The sequence below is a fragment of the Corvus cornix genome, chromosome 14, assembly GCF_000738735.6.
Source record: "Corvus cornix cornix isolate S_Up_H32 chromosome 14, ASM73873v5, whole genome shotgun sequence".
In the NCBI taxonomy this organism is placed as follows: domain Eukaryota; kingdom Metazoa; phylum Chordata; class Aves; order Passeriformes; family Corvidae; genus Corvus; species Corvus cornix.
Window position 1 is genome coordinate 16,294,157 of NC_046344.1, and position 21,806 is coordinate 16,315,962.

Sequence of the window (21,806 nt, forward strand, 5' to 3'; positions counted from 1 at the left end):
CATTTCTCTTCTGTGTATATCAAAATGCTATTAGGTGTAGAATGACAGTGTTTAACCTCATTGTGACAAATGAAAATATTCCAAATAAATAAAAATGCTGCATCCTGACATTTAACAGACAATATGTTAAAATATATAACATTCCCTTCTAGATGGCACCTCTCACCAAAGAATATTTGGTTGTAAATACACCTTTTTAGTTTTACAGCTACCAGTGAGATTAAACTTTACATTGAGAAAGTAACAAATAGAAAAAAAGTTATTAATGAATAAAATCATTCATTTAGTCAGATTTTCTTTCTATTTTAGTAAATTTATGTAAAATTGACATTCCTGATAATCTTTTTCTTCCAGAAAATAATTTCAGGAAGCTGAATCCAAAGGGTTTGCCAATGAGCCTTATGATGGAGAGACTAGCTACAAACAGGGAGTATTTCTGCCCATTTCAATTTTTAAAGCTACTTGATTCTCAGGGGTTTTCCTCCTACTTCTGAAGAAGGACCAGCCTCTGCTGGAATACATATCTAAATGATAGAGATCGTGTTCATCTGTTTCACACAGACGGTCTGTTCATGTAAGGTTTGTGAAGTCCCACTAACATTCACGGAGGCTCTTTCTTACCTTTATCTGAGTGACATTTCCTTCAAGTTCTGTAGATGCCTGGAACTTCCACTTGTTGCCCTCCAAAGCCCATGTGCTCTGATCAGATCCTGTTGCTTTGTTCCACATTGCTACTCTCCCTTTGCTAGTTCCAGCTGCCAAGAGACCTGCCATTCACAAACATTTCAGGCATTTCATCTTGGACTTCAGAAAAACAAATGCACATCAGACAGTGTAGCAGGCAGCGAACTCTGGTTCCCGGGTACAAAGAAGCCACCTTCCAGCAGCAGCATTTCTTGCCTGACTGCAAACCAGCATCCTAGTCCTGTACTGGAGAACTTTTCTGGAGAAACAATGGGGGAAGTTCCATGTGGCAAGGTGCATCTTCTAAGCTACCAGATGAAGTTATTTTTTAAATGTATCAGCTAATTACTTCATTTTAATCTTTTCTTAGAATACAGAACTATTGAATATCCTGAGCTGGAAGAGACCCCAAGGGTCATCCAGTCCAGCTCCGGGCCCTGCACAGGACAGTCCCAGGAATCCCAGCATGTGCCTGAGAGTGTTGTCCAAACACTCCTTCACCTCTGGCAGCCTTGGGGTCGTCCCCACTTCCCTGTTCAGTGCCCAACCACCCTCTGGGGGAAGAACCTTTTCCCGATATCCAGTCTAACCTTGCCCTGGCTGGACACAGCTATGGCTGTTCCCTCGGGTCCCCCCACTGTTCACAGAAACCAGAGATCAGATCTGCCCCTTGTGAGGAAACTGCCCAATGGACAGTCCCCTCAGTCTCCTCCAGGATGAACAAACCAAGTGACCTCAGCTGTTCCTCCTATGGCTTGCGTCTATTTTTAAATAGCTGGTCACCTTGGGCAACTGACCACTGAAAACCATTCCAGCAGACATCAGCTGTGCCTATGCTGGCAAACAAGGTGGTGCCCAGGAGTAGCTCTGTAGAAAGGATCTGTTGTAAGGACCTGGCATCCACACGATACATGCTGCTAAGTTCTATTTTGCATTAGCTGTAGTACAGGCTTGTAGACTGAATGCCCAAAAAAAGTTGAAGTGCATTACGTGAACTTCAGGGGTACTTGTATCAAAGGGAATTCAGCTCGTGTGCCATGAGACAACTCCACAGTGGGTCCAAGTGTAGTTGAATATCTAATGATCTTCCTGCACCTTTAAAGGCACATTTCTGATCCAAACTAAAATCTTCTACATCGCATACTACCACCGAGATCCTCAGTCACAAGACAAACATACTGAAATGATTATAGGGCATGGAAGGCTGAGGTTTGGAAAGGCTTAGGAGCAGAGATCACAGCCGCCAGGTTATTCCTCACCTTTAGCACTGCAGTAAGACACACAGTTAATACATTCTCCCCCCTCAAAGCCAAATTGCACATCTAGGGAGAGCACATAGTTCTCATCTCGATCCAAATCCCAGAACCTAAGGCACACAAAACAAGAGTGTTAACAATGCTTTTCTTTCCAGGTGTCTTGCCAAACACAGTCAGTAGGACGCTGTACATGGCATTAATTTACTATTTCCATAATACCTAGATAATTTAATTTTTAAGATTAAATTGTCAGCAGCTGTCTCTGTAGTGTGAATTTCTTAACAACCTCCTTCCTTTTCCTTTGACTTTTTAATCTGGAGCATGTTTAGGGATATTCTCCAATGAAGAAAGAAGTCAGAAGCAAGCGCAGCTTTAAGAAAAAAAGAAAAAGGTGAGGGCTAGTTGCAATTTTCTTCATCTCTAATTATGCTTCCTCCTCTATTTTAAGACTATTCTTTGGTTAGCCAGTAGTCCTTTGGATTCCAGGTTTATTTCCTAGAGCTAAATATTGCCATGAAATTATTTCTTCTCGATACTTGGTCTTTATTGCATTCTCACAAAATTAACAAAAGATTCTGTCTGATAGTAGCAGACAGAGGTTCAATAAAGGGAGCTACTGATATTAATGGAACACTCCCACCCTCCCAAAAGGTTAGAGGAAACAGGTAGAGCAGGTCATAGTAAAGACAAGAAAGAAAAGATTGCAAAAAGGTAAAACTACAGAACACAGTTACATAACAGCATGGCAAAGCAACATACTTTAAAGGCCTAGGGACAGAAGTAATTGAAATACTTGTCTTATATTACATTAACAGAAATGTCCTGAAAAGTAAGCACTTTTTTTCTGGTTGCTGATGCTATAAGTATCCTAAGGATCAGACAGTAACATTAGCAAGAACAGCAAAGGGGCTGTATTCATGCAAAACCCCCAAATGGATTTATTTTCCGAAGAAATCAGTAACAGCACTCAAGGAAGGAACAGATTTGGGTAGCACTGCCTGACAAAATAAAATACCTAGAAAGAAAGCATGTCATACCAAATTAGTTTCTGTCCTTGAGAAAACAATTTTCCATTTCATTTCTCTACTTATTCTAACAAACAAAATTAGGATATATTGGGAGTTTTTCATTATTGGCAAAAAAAACCCCAACCAATATTTCAGCAAAATATTCAGTTCATTGCAGACTTTAACTTTTAGCTGGCCATTCCAGCCAGAACAACTTTCATTCTTACCTGATGACTGTCTCACCTAGTGCTGTAACAACCAGGCTATGGTCTATTAAAATAATGTCTGCAGAATGACCAGTCTTCCCACTCAACTTCACCTGTTAACCATAAGCAAATAAATAAATTTACAGAAGGTGGGAGGAACATGCTGAAGGACAGTAAGCATCTGAACTGCATCATTTGGCTAAAAAGTAAAAATATAAAAATAACTAGACCTTTCTGTCAATTCAGACAGACATATTCAGACAGTGAATTCAGACAAATCAGACAGTGATCACCACAAAATGCATCAAGACTGCAATGTATAAATTTAATAAAAGAAACCTTGTAATGGGTTAATTAAGTAGATAAGGAGCAGTATTTTACTCTTGCACTAGATCTTCTCCTAGAATTTAATAAAGATTGCTTTAAAATGCGAAATACCAAATCTTACTTCTAGTCAAACATAAGTAATGATCAATAAGAAGTGGACACTCCTGTAATACACAAGTGTCCAGTCTTTTTCTGTCTTGGATAAAAAGAAAAAAAAAAACATCTTAGGAAAGTGAAGGTTTGGGGTCTACCCACAAGCAGCATTTTGTAATAGCATAGGGCAGGGTGTGAGCTTTTCCTCTTTTATTTCCTCTTCTAATTTCTGGAGATCCTCTGTCAGTCTTTCCAGTGAGGAGACACAGGCCCATAGCAGGGTGGGGATAGTTTCTTCATCTATCTGGGGTTGGGTAACCAAATTGTCCATGTTTTGTTCTCCTTCCTTCCATGGCATCACTCCCAATGAGTTGACATATGACACCGGCACACTCTGTAGGAATTTCTGCCATATGTTTTGCATACACTGGACGTTGTCTGGATTAGTAGGGAATTGCTTGTTATTTGAAAATATTACCTCCATCACAGCTAATTCTCTCAGGTACCAGATACCTTGCTCCATGGTGTTCCACTTGTCTCAGTGCACTAAAAGGTCATCTTTCCAAGAAAACCTTTCCCTCACATTTGACAGGAGTTGCGTCCAGAGGCTGAGAATTTCTGGTCTTTTCCCGATCCCCTGGTCAATACTTGCATCCCAGGACATGGATCCCAGTTGCAAAGTGTCACTACCATCTAATTTCATATAATGGGCCATGATAGCCCAGCATCAGAGCAGCTGGGTCACTGGAGCCTCACCTGACTGGAGGCTGAAATCTCTCCACGTCTCACAGCTCACTGAGGGATAGGGATCAGGTGATTATCTCTGACCCTGCCTCCTCCTCCTGTTGTGAGGGCTCGGCTTCCTCTTCATTACTCACTACATGAACTGATTTGGTCTTGGATTTCTTCTTCTGAATATGGGCAACTGCTCCTAGCACAGGTTGTTCTTGTGGTTCAGCTGCAGTTTGAATGGCCATGGTGCCTGTTGCTCTGCTTTCCTCCTCCTCCCTCTGAGGGTGCTGTATATAAACAAGCAGTGTCCAATAAATAGTATCCAGGGTCCAGCACATTTCATAACTTCACACAACTGCCACAGCAATTTTCTTTCAAACATCCTGCCATTTTTATCAGGGCCCTGATAGTTGTTCAGGGGTGAACTTCCAAACCAGGAGTAGAATACTCTTTCAAAATCTGCCCATTTTCTCCCACATGCCACACCACTAATGACTGTCCATCCCAGGACACGTCTCTGGACAACTTCCCAAGAAATCTCTGTTCTGAATCTTAACATGGTGTAGACTGTACAGAGGAGACATAGCCACATCAATGAGGGCATGCTTCCCTTAACATCCAAAGAGAATTCAAAATTCTCAAAAGCTGTTGTAACAGACCTGAAGGAGGAGACGAGGATAAAAGGCTGGGAAAAATCATCCTTTCCCCCACAGGCTGGGTATGATTATTAATGAATCCTCAGAGGCAGCAGGCAAGGCCAGGACAGAACAACACTGAATACACATCACAAATGACCTCCATTGCCTTTGATATTATCACGTCATAAACTGATATCACAGAGTACAGCAATCTTGATCCTTCTCCCTACTTTGAAAGAGATCACCGTGGTGGATACAGAGTGCATATGAGGGAGTATATACAGGATTAGGTATCACACCCACATGAACAGACCAAGCAACACTGGAACCAGGGAGTTCTCTACCTAAAACACAAATGGTTAGATCAAAGTTTTCTCAAGCCCCTTGAGCCTTACCTTGGGCACCAATTAAATGTGGTGGTTTAACACTAGCAAAAAATTAAACTCCAAATAAGCCATGGCCCTTCTCCTGCCCCTTCTGGAAGGGAGGGACACAAGCAGAGACTATGGGCTGAGATAATTTACTGAAAGCAAAAGGCAATGGAATAAGAAACACACAGTAACAACAGCAATATGAATTTTTTAAAATATCCTAAAACAGAAGGTGTTCTACCCACAAAAAATTAGTTTTATGTAGCTGCTGAGACAACACCAAAATGGTGGATGCTCCCCATAGGTTGCACCCATGTGATTTCCCCAGGTTCCCACACACCGTCGCAAACAAAGGCAGTATGGCAAGAGGCTTCCTCCTGCCCCCTCAGGCCAAGACAACAAAAAACAATGGCAAACAGACCCCCCAAAAGCCGGGTCATCCAAGACGGGTCGCACTGCAGCTCTGCTGGGCTCAGTTCCACACAAGTGCCTGCACCGTTGCTTCTAGCGTTCCACCATACTGGGGGTTGATCCTGCAGGTCACTGCCACTTCACTGCAATTCTGCTGCACTTGTTTTGGCTTGGCTTGGCTTGGCTTGGCTTGGCTTGGCTTGGCTTGGCTTGGCTTGGCTTGGCTTGGCTTGGCTTAGCTGGAATGGGCTTGGCTGGACTGGGCTAGGCTGGGCTCCCTTTGGCTGGACTGGGAGCCTCCCCGCTGGTGCTGCCATTCAGCACATGTCAGTTCTGTGTTCTGCTGCTTTCCTTTCAGCACCACGTCCACAGCTGCATCTCAGAGAAAATGGGAGAGGGTGGATGGCAGAGGCGGAAGACAGAATCCGCAGGGCTGATGCCGACAACCTTCCCATGAGAGAGAGCAAGGCAGAATGGTTCCCACTTCTGGGGTGTGCACATTTTCTCCCCAAAACCAGTGATGATATAGGTGGCATAGAATAACAACTTAGCCGCATCTACACACTGCTAAGCTCCGCCCCCTCTGCAACCAGAACAACTGGAATTTCCAATTTTTCTCTAATTCACTAAGAAACTGAAATTAAATGTAAAAGGATTAAGATAGAGTCAAACTGAAAAAAAATTATGAAAAAACAGGAAGACAAGATGAAAACCATCTTTCCAAGTTCAGTAACTCATCACTCTATTCCACTTTTAGATGAGCTATTTTTGCTTCTTCATCAAGGTATTATCTGAGAAACAAAAATGAGAGTTGATTCATTTGAAATCAACATTGTGATAACCAAAAAAACCCAAGAAATACTTATAAAGAATAAATATTGCAACTTTACCCTGTAGTATGACTCTTACCTTCATAAGCTCTTCTGCCTCTCCAGTGGGAGAAACTGCATGTAAGGACAACTGCAGATTCTCTGTTATTACAAGTAAAACATCTCTTTCCTCTAGCAACAGGAGCTTTCGAACCAGACTCTCTGTGGACAATACGTGCCTTGTCTTCCCTTTCTCATTCACATAGTGCACAGAACCTGTAGCACAAATAAACAAGGTGCAGATTTTAGTCAACAGCTTTTAGCTACAAAAGTCAAAGTTGATGCTTTCTACCTTAATAAAACATTCCTCAAGTGCTGAAAAGGTAAAAACAAAGGTTCTTTCATTTTCTAGTTTGCCTCAGGATAGAGACTACAATAGCTGACCAGAGCAATAAACCGAAGTGTATTTTTCCCCATTTAGAAAATCCAAAGGGGAATAATCTAAATAATTTTAAACTGCAAGTAAACTTTCTGTATGAATGATAGCTTCTGAAATCTTCAGCCTTAGAAAAAAATCTGTGAAAGAAGAATAGCAGCTAATAATTGGTTCAATTTACAGCAGAGTTTAGTTTTACAGCAGAAAACTGTGGACCTGAAGTTCTTCACTGTTTAGGAAACACTGCACCACACACCAAATTCAGATTGAATCCATAATTTCACTGGCAAATGGGACAGTGTTTTTCTAAGAACACCGACAACAGCAACTAACGCACATATCAAGATTTTAAAAGCCATTATCATTTCATTAAGTTGTACTACTATATGTATCATAGAATCACAGAATCATGAAGGTTGGAAAAGACCTCCAAAATCATCAAGTCCAACCTTTGATCAAGTACCACCACACCCACTAAACCATATCATGAAGTGCCACATCTAGTAGTTTTTGAACACTTCCTGTGATGGTGGCTCCACCACTGCCCTGGGCAGCCCATTCCAATGTTTAAACCTTTCCTCTGACAAAATTCCTCCTGATGTCCAGTCTGGTCTCCTCTGTCACAACCTGAGGCTATTTCCTCTTGTCCTGTCCTCATTCACTGGGAGCAGAGCCCTATCTGCAGCCCCCTCCTGTCAGGGAGCTGTGGAGAGCCAGAAGGTGCCCCCTGAGCCTCCTTTTCTCCAAGCCCCCCAGCTTCCTCAGCTGCTCCTTATCAGACTTGTGCTTCAGATCCTTCCCCAGCTCTGTTCCCTTCTCTGGACACGCTGCAGCCCCTCAGTGTCTGTCTTGTTGTGAGAACCCCAGAACTGACCCCAGGACTGGAGGTGCCTCAGTAGTGTCCAGCACAGGAGATGATCACTGCCCTGGGCCTGTGGCCACACTATGGCTGATCCAAGCCAGGTGCCATTGACCTTCTTGCCCACCTGGGTACACCTGGCTCAGGTTCAGCTGCTGTCACCAGCACCCCCGGTGCCTTTCCTGCTGCGTACTTTCCAGCCACTCTCACCCATGTGTGGAGCACTTCATGGGGTTGTTGTCACACAAGTGCAGCACGTGGTTTTGCCTTACTGAACCTCATACAATGGCCTTGGCCCATTGCATGCATGGGTTTAGGCAGTGAAACCCCCCTACAAGCAGTACAGTTGCTTGCAAGTGGTATTACAAAAATCACCCAAACCAATGTCATCAAAATCTGACAGATCTCAAGCCATATCCACATAATTTCTTAGCAAATCACGGTATTATAGAAGGGTGACATTTTACACCACTGCAAATCAAAAAAACTATGAAATTAAGTAGCATCTTACCCCAAAAGCTTAAGCAGAAAACACAAGTGTGTAAGAATGAACATTAAGGATTCGCACTAAAACGTTGTACCCAAAAGATATGATCTAAAAGAATGTTTAAATTTCCAAAACTCTTGCAAATATATTACCATCCCCTACATTCCAGCTATATAAAAAAAAAATCCAAGTCCTGCCCCATTGCTTTATTTTCTCCCTGAAATAAAACACTGCATAGATATCTTCATCTTGTTAAATCACAGAACAGTTTGGGTTTTAAGGCACTTTTAAAACTAATCTCTTTCTAACCCTCTTGCCGGGGCAGGGACACCTTCCACTATCCCAGGTTACTCCAAACCCTGTCCAGCCTGGCCTTGGACACTTCCAGGATAGGCCACAGCTTCTCTGGGCACCCTGTGCCAGGGCCTCCCCACCCTCACAGGGAACAATTCCTTCCCAATATCCCATCCAGCCCTGCCCTCTGGCAGTGGGAAGCCATTCACCCTTGTCTTGTCCCTCCATGCCTTGTCCCCAGTCCCTTTCCAGCTCTCCTGGAGCCCCTTTAGGCCCTGCAAGGGGCTCTGAGGTGTCCCTGGAGCCTTCTCCTCTCCAGGTGAACACCCCCAGCTCTCCCAGCCTGGCTCCAGAGCAGAGGGGCTCCAGCCCTTGGAGCATCTCCATGGCCTTCTCTGGACTCATTCCAACAGCTCCATGTCATTCCTGTGTTGAGAACCCAAGAGTTGGAGGCAGCTCTGCAGGTGGCGTCTCACCTGAGTGGGGCAGAGGGGCAGAATCCCCCCCTCCCCTGCTGCCCATACTGTGGGATCGGCCCAGCACACAGCAGGGTTTCTGGGTGCCAGTGCACACAGCTGAGGCATGTCCACCTCCCACTCACCAGCAGCCCCAAGTCCTTCTCAGGACGTTTGGGAGTTACAGCAGATCACTAACTAGATAAAGAACTGAGTCTGAAATACATATGCCCAAACCAACCTAAGCAATGAGACTGCTCACAGGGAACAGTCCGTGTCATTTGATTGAAATTTGAAAAGTTTAACAAGGAGGCCCAACCCAAAGACAGCACCCGCAGGACACAGAGCCTGTCCCTAGATGGGGCCCTGCACCACCACAACAGTGGCATTGAAGGTGAGGATGGAACGGGCACAGCTTCTCAGAGCTTCTCTCCTTTTACCTTTACGAAGCGCCCTGTGTCCATTTTCCATTTAAATGGTTCCTTTCTAGTAAAGAGGCTTGTAATTCACACATCAAAAGAAGGTATAGTCTACTGCTCTGCAAACCAACCACACAGCTGGCCCATGCCACTCCTGCAAGCTGTGCTGGTGCTGTACTGCTGTAAACAAGGGGTGTCAGTTTTGGTAAAACACTAAGTCAAATTATAACTGAACTGCAGAACCAGCATAACTGAAATGTTTTCAGAGCAGTTAACACTTGAATCAAGAGGAGTACCTGCCAGAAAAACCCATTATGCAACTTCTCACACACATTCTGGCTCCAGTTCAGAGAGAGCAAGTTACAGAGATGGCATCATGCGAAGAATTGGGGTGGGAAGAAAATTAGCTTAGAGCAAACTAGTACCCAGAAGATTAAAGGGATAGGAAAAGACAGGGAAGAGTAAAAGTCAAGGAAAAGGAAAATGCAGAGAAGAAACAGAGAGAAAACTAACAAAACAGATTCTCAGACTTTTTTTGCTCTGTAAGACTGAAGCATCATTTCAAAGCATGAGAAAAAAAGTGAAAAGCAAATTCAGAATTTATTTTAAGAGGTATGTTTTAGCAGAATTTGCCTATTTATAGAAAAAAGAACCCAAAACATATGCATTATTTTGAAGCTTTGCACAAAAGCTGATTTTATCTACACTTATGTGTTAGAGATTGTTTTCCTCATACTCACTTCTTCAGGAACCTGACTAACCCAGCACCTCTGGTGTCCTTGTGAACAAGACCACCCTGAAGATGGTAAGATTTCAATAATTTTATTCATTTCTTACTAAACATTCTACAACTCCTATGAATACTCTACCCCATTGAATATATGAATGTGATGGATATATGAATATACCCCAGATGTAGGATATATGAAAACAAGACTATCATGCACTGAGCTATTTTGAAGCTCTAAGGAAACAACTTCCCAGCCAAATGGAAAAGTGGTTTTGCTCTTACCATCTGTCATAGTGATAAAGAAGGAGAGTCCTTCCTGGACTGCTGTTTTCAGATGTGGTCCCATTCCAGCTTTCTTCCAGTTAAACATATCCAAGGCTTTCTCATCACCACTCACAGCCGCTTTTGCCAGTTGCACAAAGTCCCTGCAAAGAGAGATACTTCATGCCCAATTCTTTTCATAATAGAGTAGTTTCAGTCTCAAAGAATGGAGGAGTAGTTAATAAAGCATATTGTATAAAGAGAATAAAAATATTTCCTACACTGATTGAAAAAAGGGCAAACTCGAAAAGATATCAAACAAAATTTTAATATTAGCATTCATTTGCATTGTTTCACCTTTTTTTTCCATACGCATCACTATTTTTACAGAGATGTGAAACAGAAAAGCCCAGACAAGGAAAACTCTTCTTTTTTATTACAGCTGCTTCCTATTTCTTGATTGGAGAGGAAAGAAATAACAATGTTTAAGAACTGACTTTTAATGTAATTGTTTTTGACAATAATATAATTGTGTTTCCAGTGTGTTTACCGCTTTCCACAACCAGCAATATTGCTAATTAGAAGAACTAAGACAGAAGAGTCAACAGCAACAGACAGAAGATGTGGACAAGAGGAAGATCTGTTGCTGCACACAGGACACAGAGCCAGCTACCAGAGTGGAAAAAGAGCTTGGAAATAAAGGGCAGTTAGGAGAAAAACGTTTTTTTATATATTTAAAAATAGTTCGTCTGTGGGTAGGATTTTCTTTCTGTGGAACAAGACAAAGACCTGGTCTAGCAGAGCTCTGCCGGGGCCAATACTCACTCGCCCGGAGGGGGTGGCCGAAAGACACAGTGACACAAGCATTTCCCATACTCCTGCTTAACCAGGGCAGGACCCTGGACTCTGCCTCGATGGTCCATTTTCCACAGAAACAAGACACCGTGCTAGAAAAAGACAAGTTAATTCATTACCCTTTGCACACAGATGAGAATCCAGACTCCAGCTACTCATAGCACATAAAAATAAACGTTTTATTGACAGAGCAACACCCTTCCTTTCGTTTAGTTGACACATACAATTACTCCCACTTAAAACTAAGCCACAGGGAATCAAAGTTATCTTTAATACTATATTATATGCTTACTTAAAATCAAATTATCTAAAAAAAGCTTATTGGTCCTATCCATTTTTTGTTAGATTGCACTGCCAGAGCAATTAAGGAAACAGTCTTGGTTTTCTTCTGCAAGTAGCAGATGTAAATATTTGTTTTGATAATGTCCTTTCCATGTTTTTTCTTGCAAGTAGTCTGATATCTTATCGTTTAGCAATTGAAATAAAAGACAGTAGAGCATATGCATCCCTCAGTAAGTGCATATAACACTGATGTAGATGAGCACAAGTATATGACCAGACACGTGAAGTCACAGGATGCAGAAAGACTAAGGGCAGAATTTCTGAATTTCTGGAGCTTTCCTCCTCTTTCAGAGCAGACATTCAAGTATTTGCTTTTAGAAAAAGAATCTAGTAACTAGACTAATCATAGATGTTAAAGAAAGGAAGTCTGGTTAGCTAATTAACTCAACAGTGGTCAACACAGGCCAGCCCTCGAGCCTGGCACAGGTGCTGACATAACTCACACCCTGCAGTGCCAGCTCAGGAGCAACAAACCCCTGGTAACTGGAAAGAATTCCAACAAACTGACTTACACTACATCCCCACAGTTGGAATGCTAAGGTGATTATTGTTGTTGTTGTTATGATAGTGCTTATGAAACCAAATTGTATTTGGGAACCTTCCATGTAAGCACTACATGAAAAAACCCAGCAACAATTTTCAATATCAAGTTCAATCTCATTTTATTTTACTAAGATAGACAACAATAAAGCGGTATTCGAATTTGCTCTTTTTTTATTTATTGTTTTCAATGAAGTCTTGTCCTTCTCCTAGAAGTGAAAAACTGGTAGCAGTGGTCACTTATTCTTTCCAATTCTAACTAGAAACCACACAAGATGCAGCCGAGGCCTTCCAAGGTAACATTTCCTTCTTTTTTCCCTAAGATTCAACATTCTAACTTCTTTTCAGCAGTAAGATGGCAATAGTTATACCATCCAAAACTGTTTATTAAGTGCAATATGTCTTGCAGCTTAAAGAATGCCACTTAGCTGTGCAACTGTGACACTGCTGTACTCCTGTCCCAAGAGGACCCTTGCAGTTCGTAAAATGCTTGCTCATTACCTCTGAAAATCACAGGATCCTATGAAGTTGTTGGTTCCTCCTCTCACTCTTCCATCAGCTTTATATGTCACCAATTTCCAAGGATCCCGACTAAAACCACCTGCACAATTTATAAGCTGGAGGAAAAGCTTGCAGCTTTCTAAAGCTGCTGACCTTCCTTCCACCTCGTTCTAGATATTCCAGCCTGTATCCTGATAAGCTACTTGCAAACTCAATTCTTAGTTTGGAACACATGAGATTGGAAATAAAAAAGGCTCACTACCTCTCCTAAGTGTCACTGGAAAAGACGTAGAACTGGTCTGTTTTCAAATGATATTTTTAAATTACACAGGACATTGACCTTATCATCTATCTAAATGTCCTTTCCAAGTGGAGATAGTCTCTGATTCTATCCTGTACCTTCCCAATTATTTTTAAAAACCCAAAGCTTTAGCTCCTTGGTATGAAAGCTACTTGCCCTAAAAATAGGCCTTCATTATAGAAAGCACCTAGATCCTTTATGTGATCAAAACATGGAAATCATCCATGTTATTTTACTTAAAACAAATTAAGAGCTTCTGATTTTCACAGCATCCTATTCCAACTTTATGAAGCTATTTTCAAATAATTTTCTTGCATTTCAGGATGCACGATGACAGAAATCCTAGTGAAGACAGAATCATAGAATATGCTCAGATGGAAGTGACTCACACAGATCATCCAGTCCAACTCCTGGCCCTGCACAGACACCCCAACAATCCCACCCTGTGCCTGAGAGCATTGTCCAAAGGCTCCTGGAGCTCTGGCAGCCTTGCAGCTCTGACCATTCCCTGGGGAGCCTTTCCAGTGTCCAACCATCCTCTGGGTAAAAGAGAAACCAAATCAGGGTCCAAATATTTATCTTGTTTCTAAAGGTTTTCCTCTAGTAGGAGCAGAACATGATCCTGGCAGCACTCACCTAATGGAAGTTTCCTCAATATAAACCCTCATGGGGAAAATATTAAAAATAAACTTATAAACTATTGGAAAAGATGGAAGAAATTAAGCATATCTGTGCTGCACCTCAGACCATACCATAGTGACACTGGTTTGAAACCAATTTGAAAAGAACTTTGTTCATAAATGTAAGCTCTGACTACATTAATGTATTGTCTCATGATTAAGGCTTCAGCTACACTGAGATGTGTCCATCTTTTGCCTGGGCAGAACTTTCTCTTTTCTAACAAAGAATATGATAAATTCTTTTTTTACTCAATTTTACTCAATTTTGAATTTCTGCATTTCTGTCAAATGCAGCAGCAGAACTTTACAAACAATGAATTAAAATCATATTTTCCTCTGATTTTTATAGAATAAGAATTCTGACATATAGGTAAGAGCAGAACTGAAATTCTTGGGCAAGCTCAAGTTTGTATCAGGGAAAATATAGAAAAAAACACTTTTTTTTTCTTCATTTGCCGACTCAAAAAGTGGCAAAATCAGAATCTTCTACGAATACTTAATCCTGAATATTCAATAGCTACTTTCTCACTTCACTATATAAAAGGGCAACCAGCTCATCAAGAAACAGAGTGTCACATTTCCCAATACAATCACTTTGATACAATTTTAAGTCATTAATAAAACCAGAAAAAGAGAGATTAGCATGGGTTTCCTGTATTCAAGTGAGCACTGCTTTGCACTCACTATAGATGAATATATTGTAACTGGAATTTGTCTCTCAACATCTAGGCTTTATTCCTGAGTTTTCCATAAAAGTTGTGCAGGGACAGGAGCAAAAGAATTCAAATTGTCTATACCTCAATTACTCCATCCATTAAATAGGCTTAAACCTTCATCAACACTCAGCACTCACTGAGATTAGACACACTTTTATTTAAAGAAAAATTGTAGAACAGCAATTCTTTAATTGTAGAATTATATTGTAGAAACATTTAAAACACTAAGATTTGATTTTACCCCCTAACAGTTTTAATTTGTACCTAATGAAAGGAAATTCCTCTCCCACACAACTCTTCCTTCCCCATGGATCTCCATTCCATGATCCTTTCCCATTACAGAGCTTCGAAGACTGTGTTCCACATCAAACACGTGCAGGGCATTTCGGCTACTCACCCCATCCCCAGACACGAGGCAGGTACCACTTGTACTCCAGCTCAGGACTGTGATTTTGGCGCTGTGATTTGGGGGTACAGTGTGCTGCTCCTTGTCTTGTTTGTTCAGTATCAGAACTTCTCCTGTCTCCCATCCTGATGCCAGAATGGGTCTGGAAGGGTGCCAGGCAAGTAATGTGACCTGAAAGCTTCTCTCAACATGGGAATCAGGCACATGTTCTCCCTGTAAACAGAAATCTGTGTGAACTCAGTCCAATGGAAAATCAGCAGCCAAACCTTCAGATTCACAGCCCAGTCAATATCAAGCTTTCTCTCCCGTATAAAGGATGTAAGAAGGCTTCGAGCACATTTCAAGGTAAAAAGAAATTCCAGCTATTGAAAAAGAATAAAGCACATCACAAAGGACACAGAATAATCTAATACTTCAACAACTCTTAAAGGCAAATCCTCCCTTGGGCACAGTTCACAAGAATATTTCACGTGAATCATTTAACCTCTCTATGTATTTATTTTTCCATCTGTAAAACTTGGATGACAATTTTTCAGAATACACTTTGAAAAGTACACATTTTATAGGCTACCTCATATTAACAGACTTACATGTTTCAGTAAGTCTGCTGCTAGATACCTTGTAGTGCTACTTCCCCAAAAATTTTGAAAACCAAAGTCTTACTTCTTTTGCATACTCTTTTACATGAGAGCCTTGTGTATCTACAGGCAGAAACTGTACTAGGAAGCAACCAACTCAAAAGGAACAAGCCGAGTCCAACAAATCAGTTCAGTTTCCAAGTGGTGGAATGATTTGTTTAATTTCCATTTCTTAGTATGTTCTATTCACTTAAGAGTTAAAAAGCAGCAGTGGCATGTGTTCATTTACTTATAGGCCTGAAATTCTCACACTGTGAGAAGCAAAAAGCAAATCAGTAACCATCACAAACAAGACTTATAGGCTGTAGACATCAAATTTCAAAGGAAAGGTCAATTTAATTTATTAAGACCTTTTTAAAAATACATATAATGAGTGGCTGATGAATCTGTCATGTTCTAGATAGCACAGGACATAGACAGTAATTAAATTCTAGAGAGAGAGATTTAAGGAGGATAAGTAAGCCTGCAAAAATAGAGATTAAAAATGTGAAGTTTTAAATTAGGACAATGATAAAGGTTGCTGAGAGAAGCTGTGACTTCTCACACACCTCTCACATCTCTGGAAGTGTTCAAGGCCAGATTGGACGGGGCTTGGAGCAACCTGGGATAGTGGAAGGTGTCCCTGCCCATGGCAGGGGGTTGAAACAAGATGGTCTTTAAGGTCCCTTCCAACTCAAACTGTCCTGTGATTCTGTGACTCTGTATTGAGACCAAAAGCAAAGTTGCTGATTTTTCACCTGTTCCAGGTAGATATCCACACAGCCCCCAGCTGCTGTGCTGATAGAAGCAACTGCCAGGAGTGGATGAAGTGGGTGCCATGCTATATGGGAAGGGGAGGCAACGGAATCAGGAGCATCTGTTCGATGATCCACATACACAGCCATAACAACAGGAGCTGTCACAGACTGCACACCTGTATAAGGAAAAAAAACATCTCTAACAGGTATGCTTATATGCTTATGTAGATAATACATATACACTACATATATGCTAAATTATATTTAATTTATGCACTATATATAATGATATGTAGGGTTAAAACATAGGGGGAAAATAAAACTACAGCATCATCTTATTACACATACTACATAGACATGAGAAATGTCAGAGTGGTATTTTTTTTTAAAAATTCAGAAACACTGAGCCTCATACTCTGTAGATTCACAGTGTGCATAGCACGGTACCAGTCTCTCACCAGTGGCTTGTGCTGGCCTACTTCAGAGGACTTTGAAATAATTCAGAATTTACCAGAAAGTTACTTCCAGTACTTCACATCCAAAGATGTTAATTAATACACAGACAGAACACTTTAGTGTTGTAAAGTCTCATGTCTGGGCTTTCAAAGAGAGTTTCAACTGTTGCCACCACTTCGGAGCTTGTACTGTTGAAATCACACAGGATTAGTTCAAATCACACTATCTGCTACTTACATTGGAACTGTTACCAACATTTGAATGAAAATAGTTAAGTGCTGATGTTGTACACAGAAGAACACGAGAACAAAACCCTTTCCAGAGTTGTGCGTCAGAAATGGAGGGTGGCACTAATAATCTGTAATAATTTATACACAGAGGTGGTCTTTGGGATTTGCATCATGAGATCCAACCGGCTCGCTTTCAAAAGAAAAACAGACGGAGCAAAACACCTTCAATTACTAGCAAATAATCACAGTCACAGTGTTCAGTGGGTCAACTGTTCCAACCTCCCTGCTCACACAGGGTCTTCCCAGATCACATGGCATAGGATTGTGTCCAGACAATTCTGGGATATCCCTGATGAGGGAGACTTCACATCCTCTCAGGGCAGCCTGTTCAGCACTCAGTCATCCACACAGTAAAGAAGTTCTTCCTCATATTTAGATGAAACTTCCTGTGTTCTAGTTTCTGCCCATTGCCTCTTGTCCCATGATTGCAGAGCCTTGTCCATTCTCTGAGCCCTCCCTGCAGACACTGACAGACATGGATGAGGTCCCCTCTCAGCCATCTCTTCGCGAGGCCCAAGAGGCCCAGCTCCCAGAACCAGACACAGTGCTCCAGATGTGCCTCACCAGGGCTGAACGGAGGGGCAGGATCCCTTCCCTGATCCACTGGCAATGCCTTTCCTCACACACCCCAGGATCTGCCATCTTGGCCCCAGGGCATATGGCTTGTCAAGGACAGCTGGCGACCCCCAGGTCCTTCTCTGCAGGGCTGCTGTCTAGCAGGGCAGCCCCCAGCCTGGACTGGGGCATGGGGTTACTCCTCCCCAGGTACAGAACCCTGCCAAGACCTGGTGAAAAACAAAACCCCCCAAAAAACAACACAAACAAACACACACATACAAAAAAAACCCAACCCAAGCATGAAATGTTTAACACTCCTGTGACATTTAAGGGGAAGAGACTTTTTCTTCTGCACAGCTAAACGATGAGTTCAGAACCCACAGGCACACATACATGCACAGCAGTGAGACTTGCCTAAGCCACCAGGATGTAAAATGGGCATGAACAGACTTTTCTTTTAAGGCCTCTTTTCTTTAAATCTTCTGTCAGCACCTAAAATAACTAATTTGCTGGGCACTTTATTTAGAAAGGTGGGCAACCCTGTTCAGTAAGTTGGCAGTTCTGTACCTTGCCTCTGACACATACAAAGAATAACATCAGCCACTAGACATGAGAGCAGACACAAGAGCAGTCAGCCTAAGGACAAACAATTTCATCTTTCAACAAGATCCACTCACCTTTATCCTCATACTCCTTCAAAATCCTCAGCATTCTCAAAGTGGCATAGCATGGGTCTAGTTTTATTGCCATGCAAAAACCCCAAAATTTAGAGTGTTTTTCTTCTTGATTTCATGTATTTTAAAAGTTTTCTTACATGTCCAGTTCTGTTCCAGAGTTCTGTGCCCATAGTACTACTTTACTCCTTATTTTATCTGTTTCATTTTCCTCTAACAGAGGAAGGATTTAGTCCATATTTGACTATAAGCTTTATACACGCTCAAAATTTGAAATATTAAAGAATTTCACTTCAGATTAAAATAAAAATATAAGATGCCTAAATGAAAACAAAACCACATTTCATATGAAATAACAGTTTTATCACACAAGCTATACAGCTGTAATACCTTCTCTATAGCAACCACTTTCTGCTTTTAAGTGTTCCTTGCATCTGTAGTCAGAAATATTACTTACTATTATTCAGATATTTCAGTCCCCTTCAATGACAGAAATAAGTTTACCAAGCTTCCAAATTGCATCTCTTGATCAGCTTTGGGAATTAAGAGACAGCAAGAAAAAATTTTCAGTCAATACTGTGTGTATTTAAAATGGCAGACTGGCAGTTCCTAAAACAAGATTCAGTGATATTGTCACGTAAATTACGGACAACCCCTGATATAAAATACTCTTCACTATCACAGTAACTACACAGAATTGTGCAGCAGACTGCTACACACAAATAAATAAATGGCTTACATAAGTGGATTACTCAGTGGTATAAAAATAATTAAACCAACATTCATTTTCTTGCTGTGATCTTGGGAATTCATTATTCACATGTTTACTGCTAGCTCATGTATTTACACTGTAGCTTTGACAGCTGCCTCTTCAAAACAAGTCTTCAAAGAAAGAAAAAGAAAACCAAGTAACACTGCCTCTACAAACTATTCTGGCATTGCACGTTCTATTTTTTCAAGGTTTAAAAAAATAGAATTTCTGCAAAAGTTAACCATTTTGTGGCTTGAAGTAGAACATGGCCAAGCCCCCATACCCGATCTCAATAATTAAATTAGATACATCTGACAGACACTTTTGAAACAGCCCACAGGCAATTCTTAAAAATGGTTAGAGCTCATGGAATCACAGCATGGTTTGGGTTGGAAGGGACTTTTAAAGTGCATGTCATTCCACTCCCTGCCATGGGCAGGGACACCTTCCACTAGCCCAGGTTGTTCCAAGCCCCATCCAACCTGGCCTTGGACACTGCCAGGGCTGGGGCAGCCACAGCTTCTCCAGGCACCCTGTGCCAGGGCCTTCCCCCCCCACCACCCCCGCAAGTAAAACTTTTCTTCCTTATGCCTAAACTAAACCTAACATGTGCCAGTTTAAACCATTAGCCCTTCATCCTGTCAGTACAGGCCCTCATAAGAAGTCTCTCTCCACCTTTCTTATAAGCCTCCGTTAAGTTCTTTTTAAGACAACTTCCCTGTCCAACCATTCAGGAGCCACCCTGACAGTCACTCTTGCACCGCCTGTGCTGGGACCGAGGCCCTGCACAGCTACACTCCCACACAGCCAGACCAAGTTTCCTTACCAGCTCAACTCTAGGTTTCCCATAGAAGTCTCAGACATCTGGATCCTTAAAACAATTTAATTTTGGTCCAATAACAAAATTACAGCTTGAGCTGGTATGTCCAGCTGTGGAACCTCAAACAAAGGAACTTTTACAGCCTTTCAGTCTAAGGGCAGGAAAGTCTGGGGGTCGTCAGCTGCTGCTGAGTGTCTCTGAGTGTCCCTCACCTGGCTGGGCCACAGGGCTCCAAGTCCTTTGTTATGCAAAGGGTCGGCAGTTCACATCCTCTTGCTCTGGCCACCCAAAGCTCAACCTGCAGCTTGCACTGTAACTGCACCCTGAGCTGCCGGCACTGGCACTGAATGGATTCCTAAAATACTAGAAGGCCGCAATGAGGCGTTCACAGAACCTTCTCTTCTCCAGGCTAAATACCCACAGACCTTCAGCCTGTCTCCAGAGTAGAGGGGCTCCAGATCTTGGAGCATGTCTGTGGCCTCCTCTGGACTCACTCCACCAGTTCCACATCCTTTCTATGCTGGAGCCCCAGAGCTGGAGATACACCTGGGGTCTCACCTGAGCAGGGCAGAGAGGCAGAATTTCCCCCTTCCCTGCTGCCTATGCTGTGGGGATGAGCCCAGGACATGGGGGTATCTGGGCTGCCAGTGTGCATTGCCAGGTCATTTCCAGTCTTTCATCCACCAGTACCCCAAGTCCTTCTCCTCAGGGCTGCTCTCAATCTGTTCATCCTTCAGACTATACTAGTAATGGAGATTGCCCCAACCCGGTGCAGAACTTTGCATGTGGCCTTGTTGAACTTCATGAGGTTCACAGAGTTGAACAGTACAGACAACATTAACGACTGCAAATGACAGCAGAGAGCCAGAACACGCGCACATATTTCACAAAACAAATATCAACATTCAGGGGGAAAAAAAGATGCTATTCTGTCTTTGGGGAAAATTCTTAAAAAACTGCTTTTATATTCTGTCACAACGTTATCAGTACATTTAAGCGAGACTGATAGCAACTTGGTTTGCTGTACCTGTGGATCTGTGGACTCATCAGCCCCCCAGTCACCAGACACATAGTGAAATGGGATCTCTGTCCGAGTTGCCTTAACAAGACTCTGACAAGACTCAACAGTTACCAAAGCAAAAGCAGAGGTTTTCCTTTAATCCCTACCTATAAGAAATGTTGCCTTTAAAGTCTGCAATTGTTTAAAATAGCCAGACCCAGAAAAAAAAGTAATACAAAACTGATCTGTGCTACAAAAAGATGGTTTATGACTATGTACTGTCTTTTCTAACTTGTAAAATAGATAAAGTAAAAACCCTGTTGAATCCTGCACCCGCACAGAGGGAGAAGGAGTGGGGAGCCTGTGCCAGGCCGAGCCCAGGCTGCTGCTGCCATGGGGCAGCTCCTGGAGTGGAGCGCACTCCGCGTGGGTTCCTCGTCCGAGCCGTGACCGCCACTTGCCGGCACAGAACAAGGGGCTCCACGAACTCCCCGGCTTCGAGAGGGCAAACACGCGGGCAACGCCGCCACGTTCGCGCCCGGGGGCAGATTCGGCGGCCCCCGCCCCAGCTCCCACCGCCCGCGGGCAGCAGCTCAAGCGCCCCTCACTTCCGGCTGACCGCGATCGATCCCGTTGCTGCGGGCCAGGCCCAGACACAATCACGGAGAGCCGGCCGACACCCCACGGGCTGCTGCGGGCAGAGCCCGCCGCCCGCTCTCCCCCGCCCGTGGGCAGCGCCCGCCGCCCGCTCTCCCGCCCCGCGCTCACCGCCCGCGCCGCAGGCCGCACTCGCTCCGCGATGCTTTGCGTTACCCCGACAACGGGGCGAGCCCCGAGCGGAAACTGCCGAGGAGTGACGGGAAGGGCCGAAGGCGCCCGGCGGCACACGGAGAGTGGCGGAAAGTGCCGAGCGCGGTGGTGCCGCGGGTCCCGGCGAGTGGTGGCTGCTGCGCTGGGGTCCAGAGTCGTCTCCAGGGCTTGGTGGATTGACCTGCGAGGAACTTTTTCTTTCGCAGGTGATGGATTGTGCCGCCGCCCCGAGAATCGAGATCCTTCCCCAAACTCT

The 21,806-nt window shown here is 42.9% G+C and overlaps 1 protein-coding gene across 4 annotated transcripts in view; it reads right to left on the reverse strand.

Moving 5' to 3' along the window:
* Window positions 1-21,806, reverse strand: part of IFT140 (intraflagellar transport 140) — a 106,199-nt gene extending 84,393 nt beyond the window's left edge. The window contains exons 1-10 of one of the 4 annotated variants that reach the window (XM_039560500.1): window positions 21,509-21,591; window positions 18,627-18,702; window positions 16,192-16,367; window positions 14,808-15,029; window positions 11,301-11,422; window positions 10,497-10,639; window positions 6,635-6,810; window positions 3,175-3,266; window positions 1,944-2,050; window positions 622-767 (exon numbers count right to left, since the gene is read on the reverse strand). In XM_039560500.1, coding sequence (XP_039416434.1) covers window positions 622-767; window positions 1,944-2,050; window positions 3,175-3,266; window positions 6,635-6,810; window positions 10,497-10,639; window positions 11,301-11,422; window positions 14,808-15,029; window positions 16,192-16,338 — 1,155 coding nt within the window. In that variant the 5' untranslated portion in view covers window positions 16,339-16,367; window positions 18,627-18,702; window positions 21,509-21,591. Of the gene's footprint in view, window positions 1-621; window positions 768-1,943; window positions 2,051-3,174; window positions 3,267-6,634; window positions 6,811-10,496; window positions 10,640-11,300; window positions 11,423-14,807; window positions 15,030-16,191; window positions 16,368-18,626; window positions 18,703-20,767; window positions 21,000-21,508 lie in introns of those variants that run through there. The other 3 variants (XM_019281570.3, XM_039560502.1, XM_039560501.1) reach the window with 3 other exon arrangements.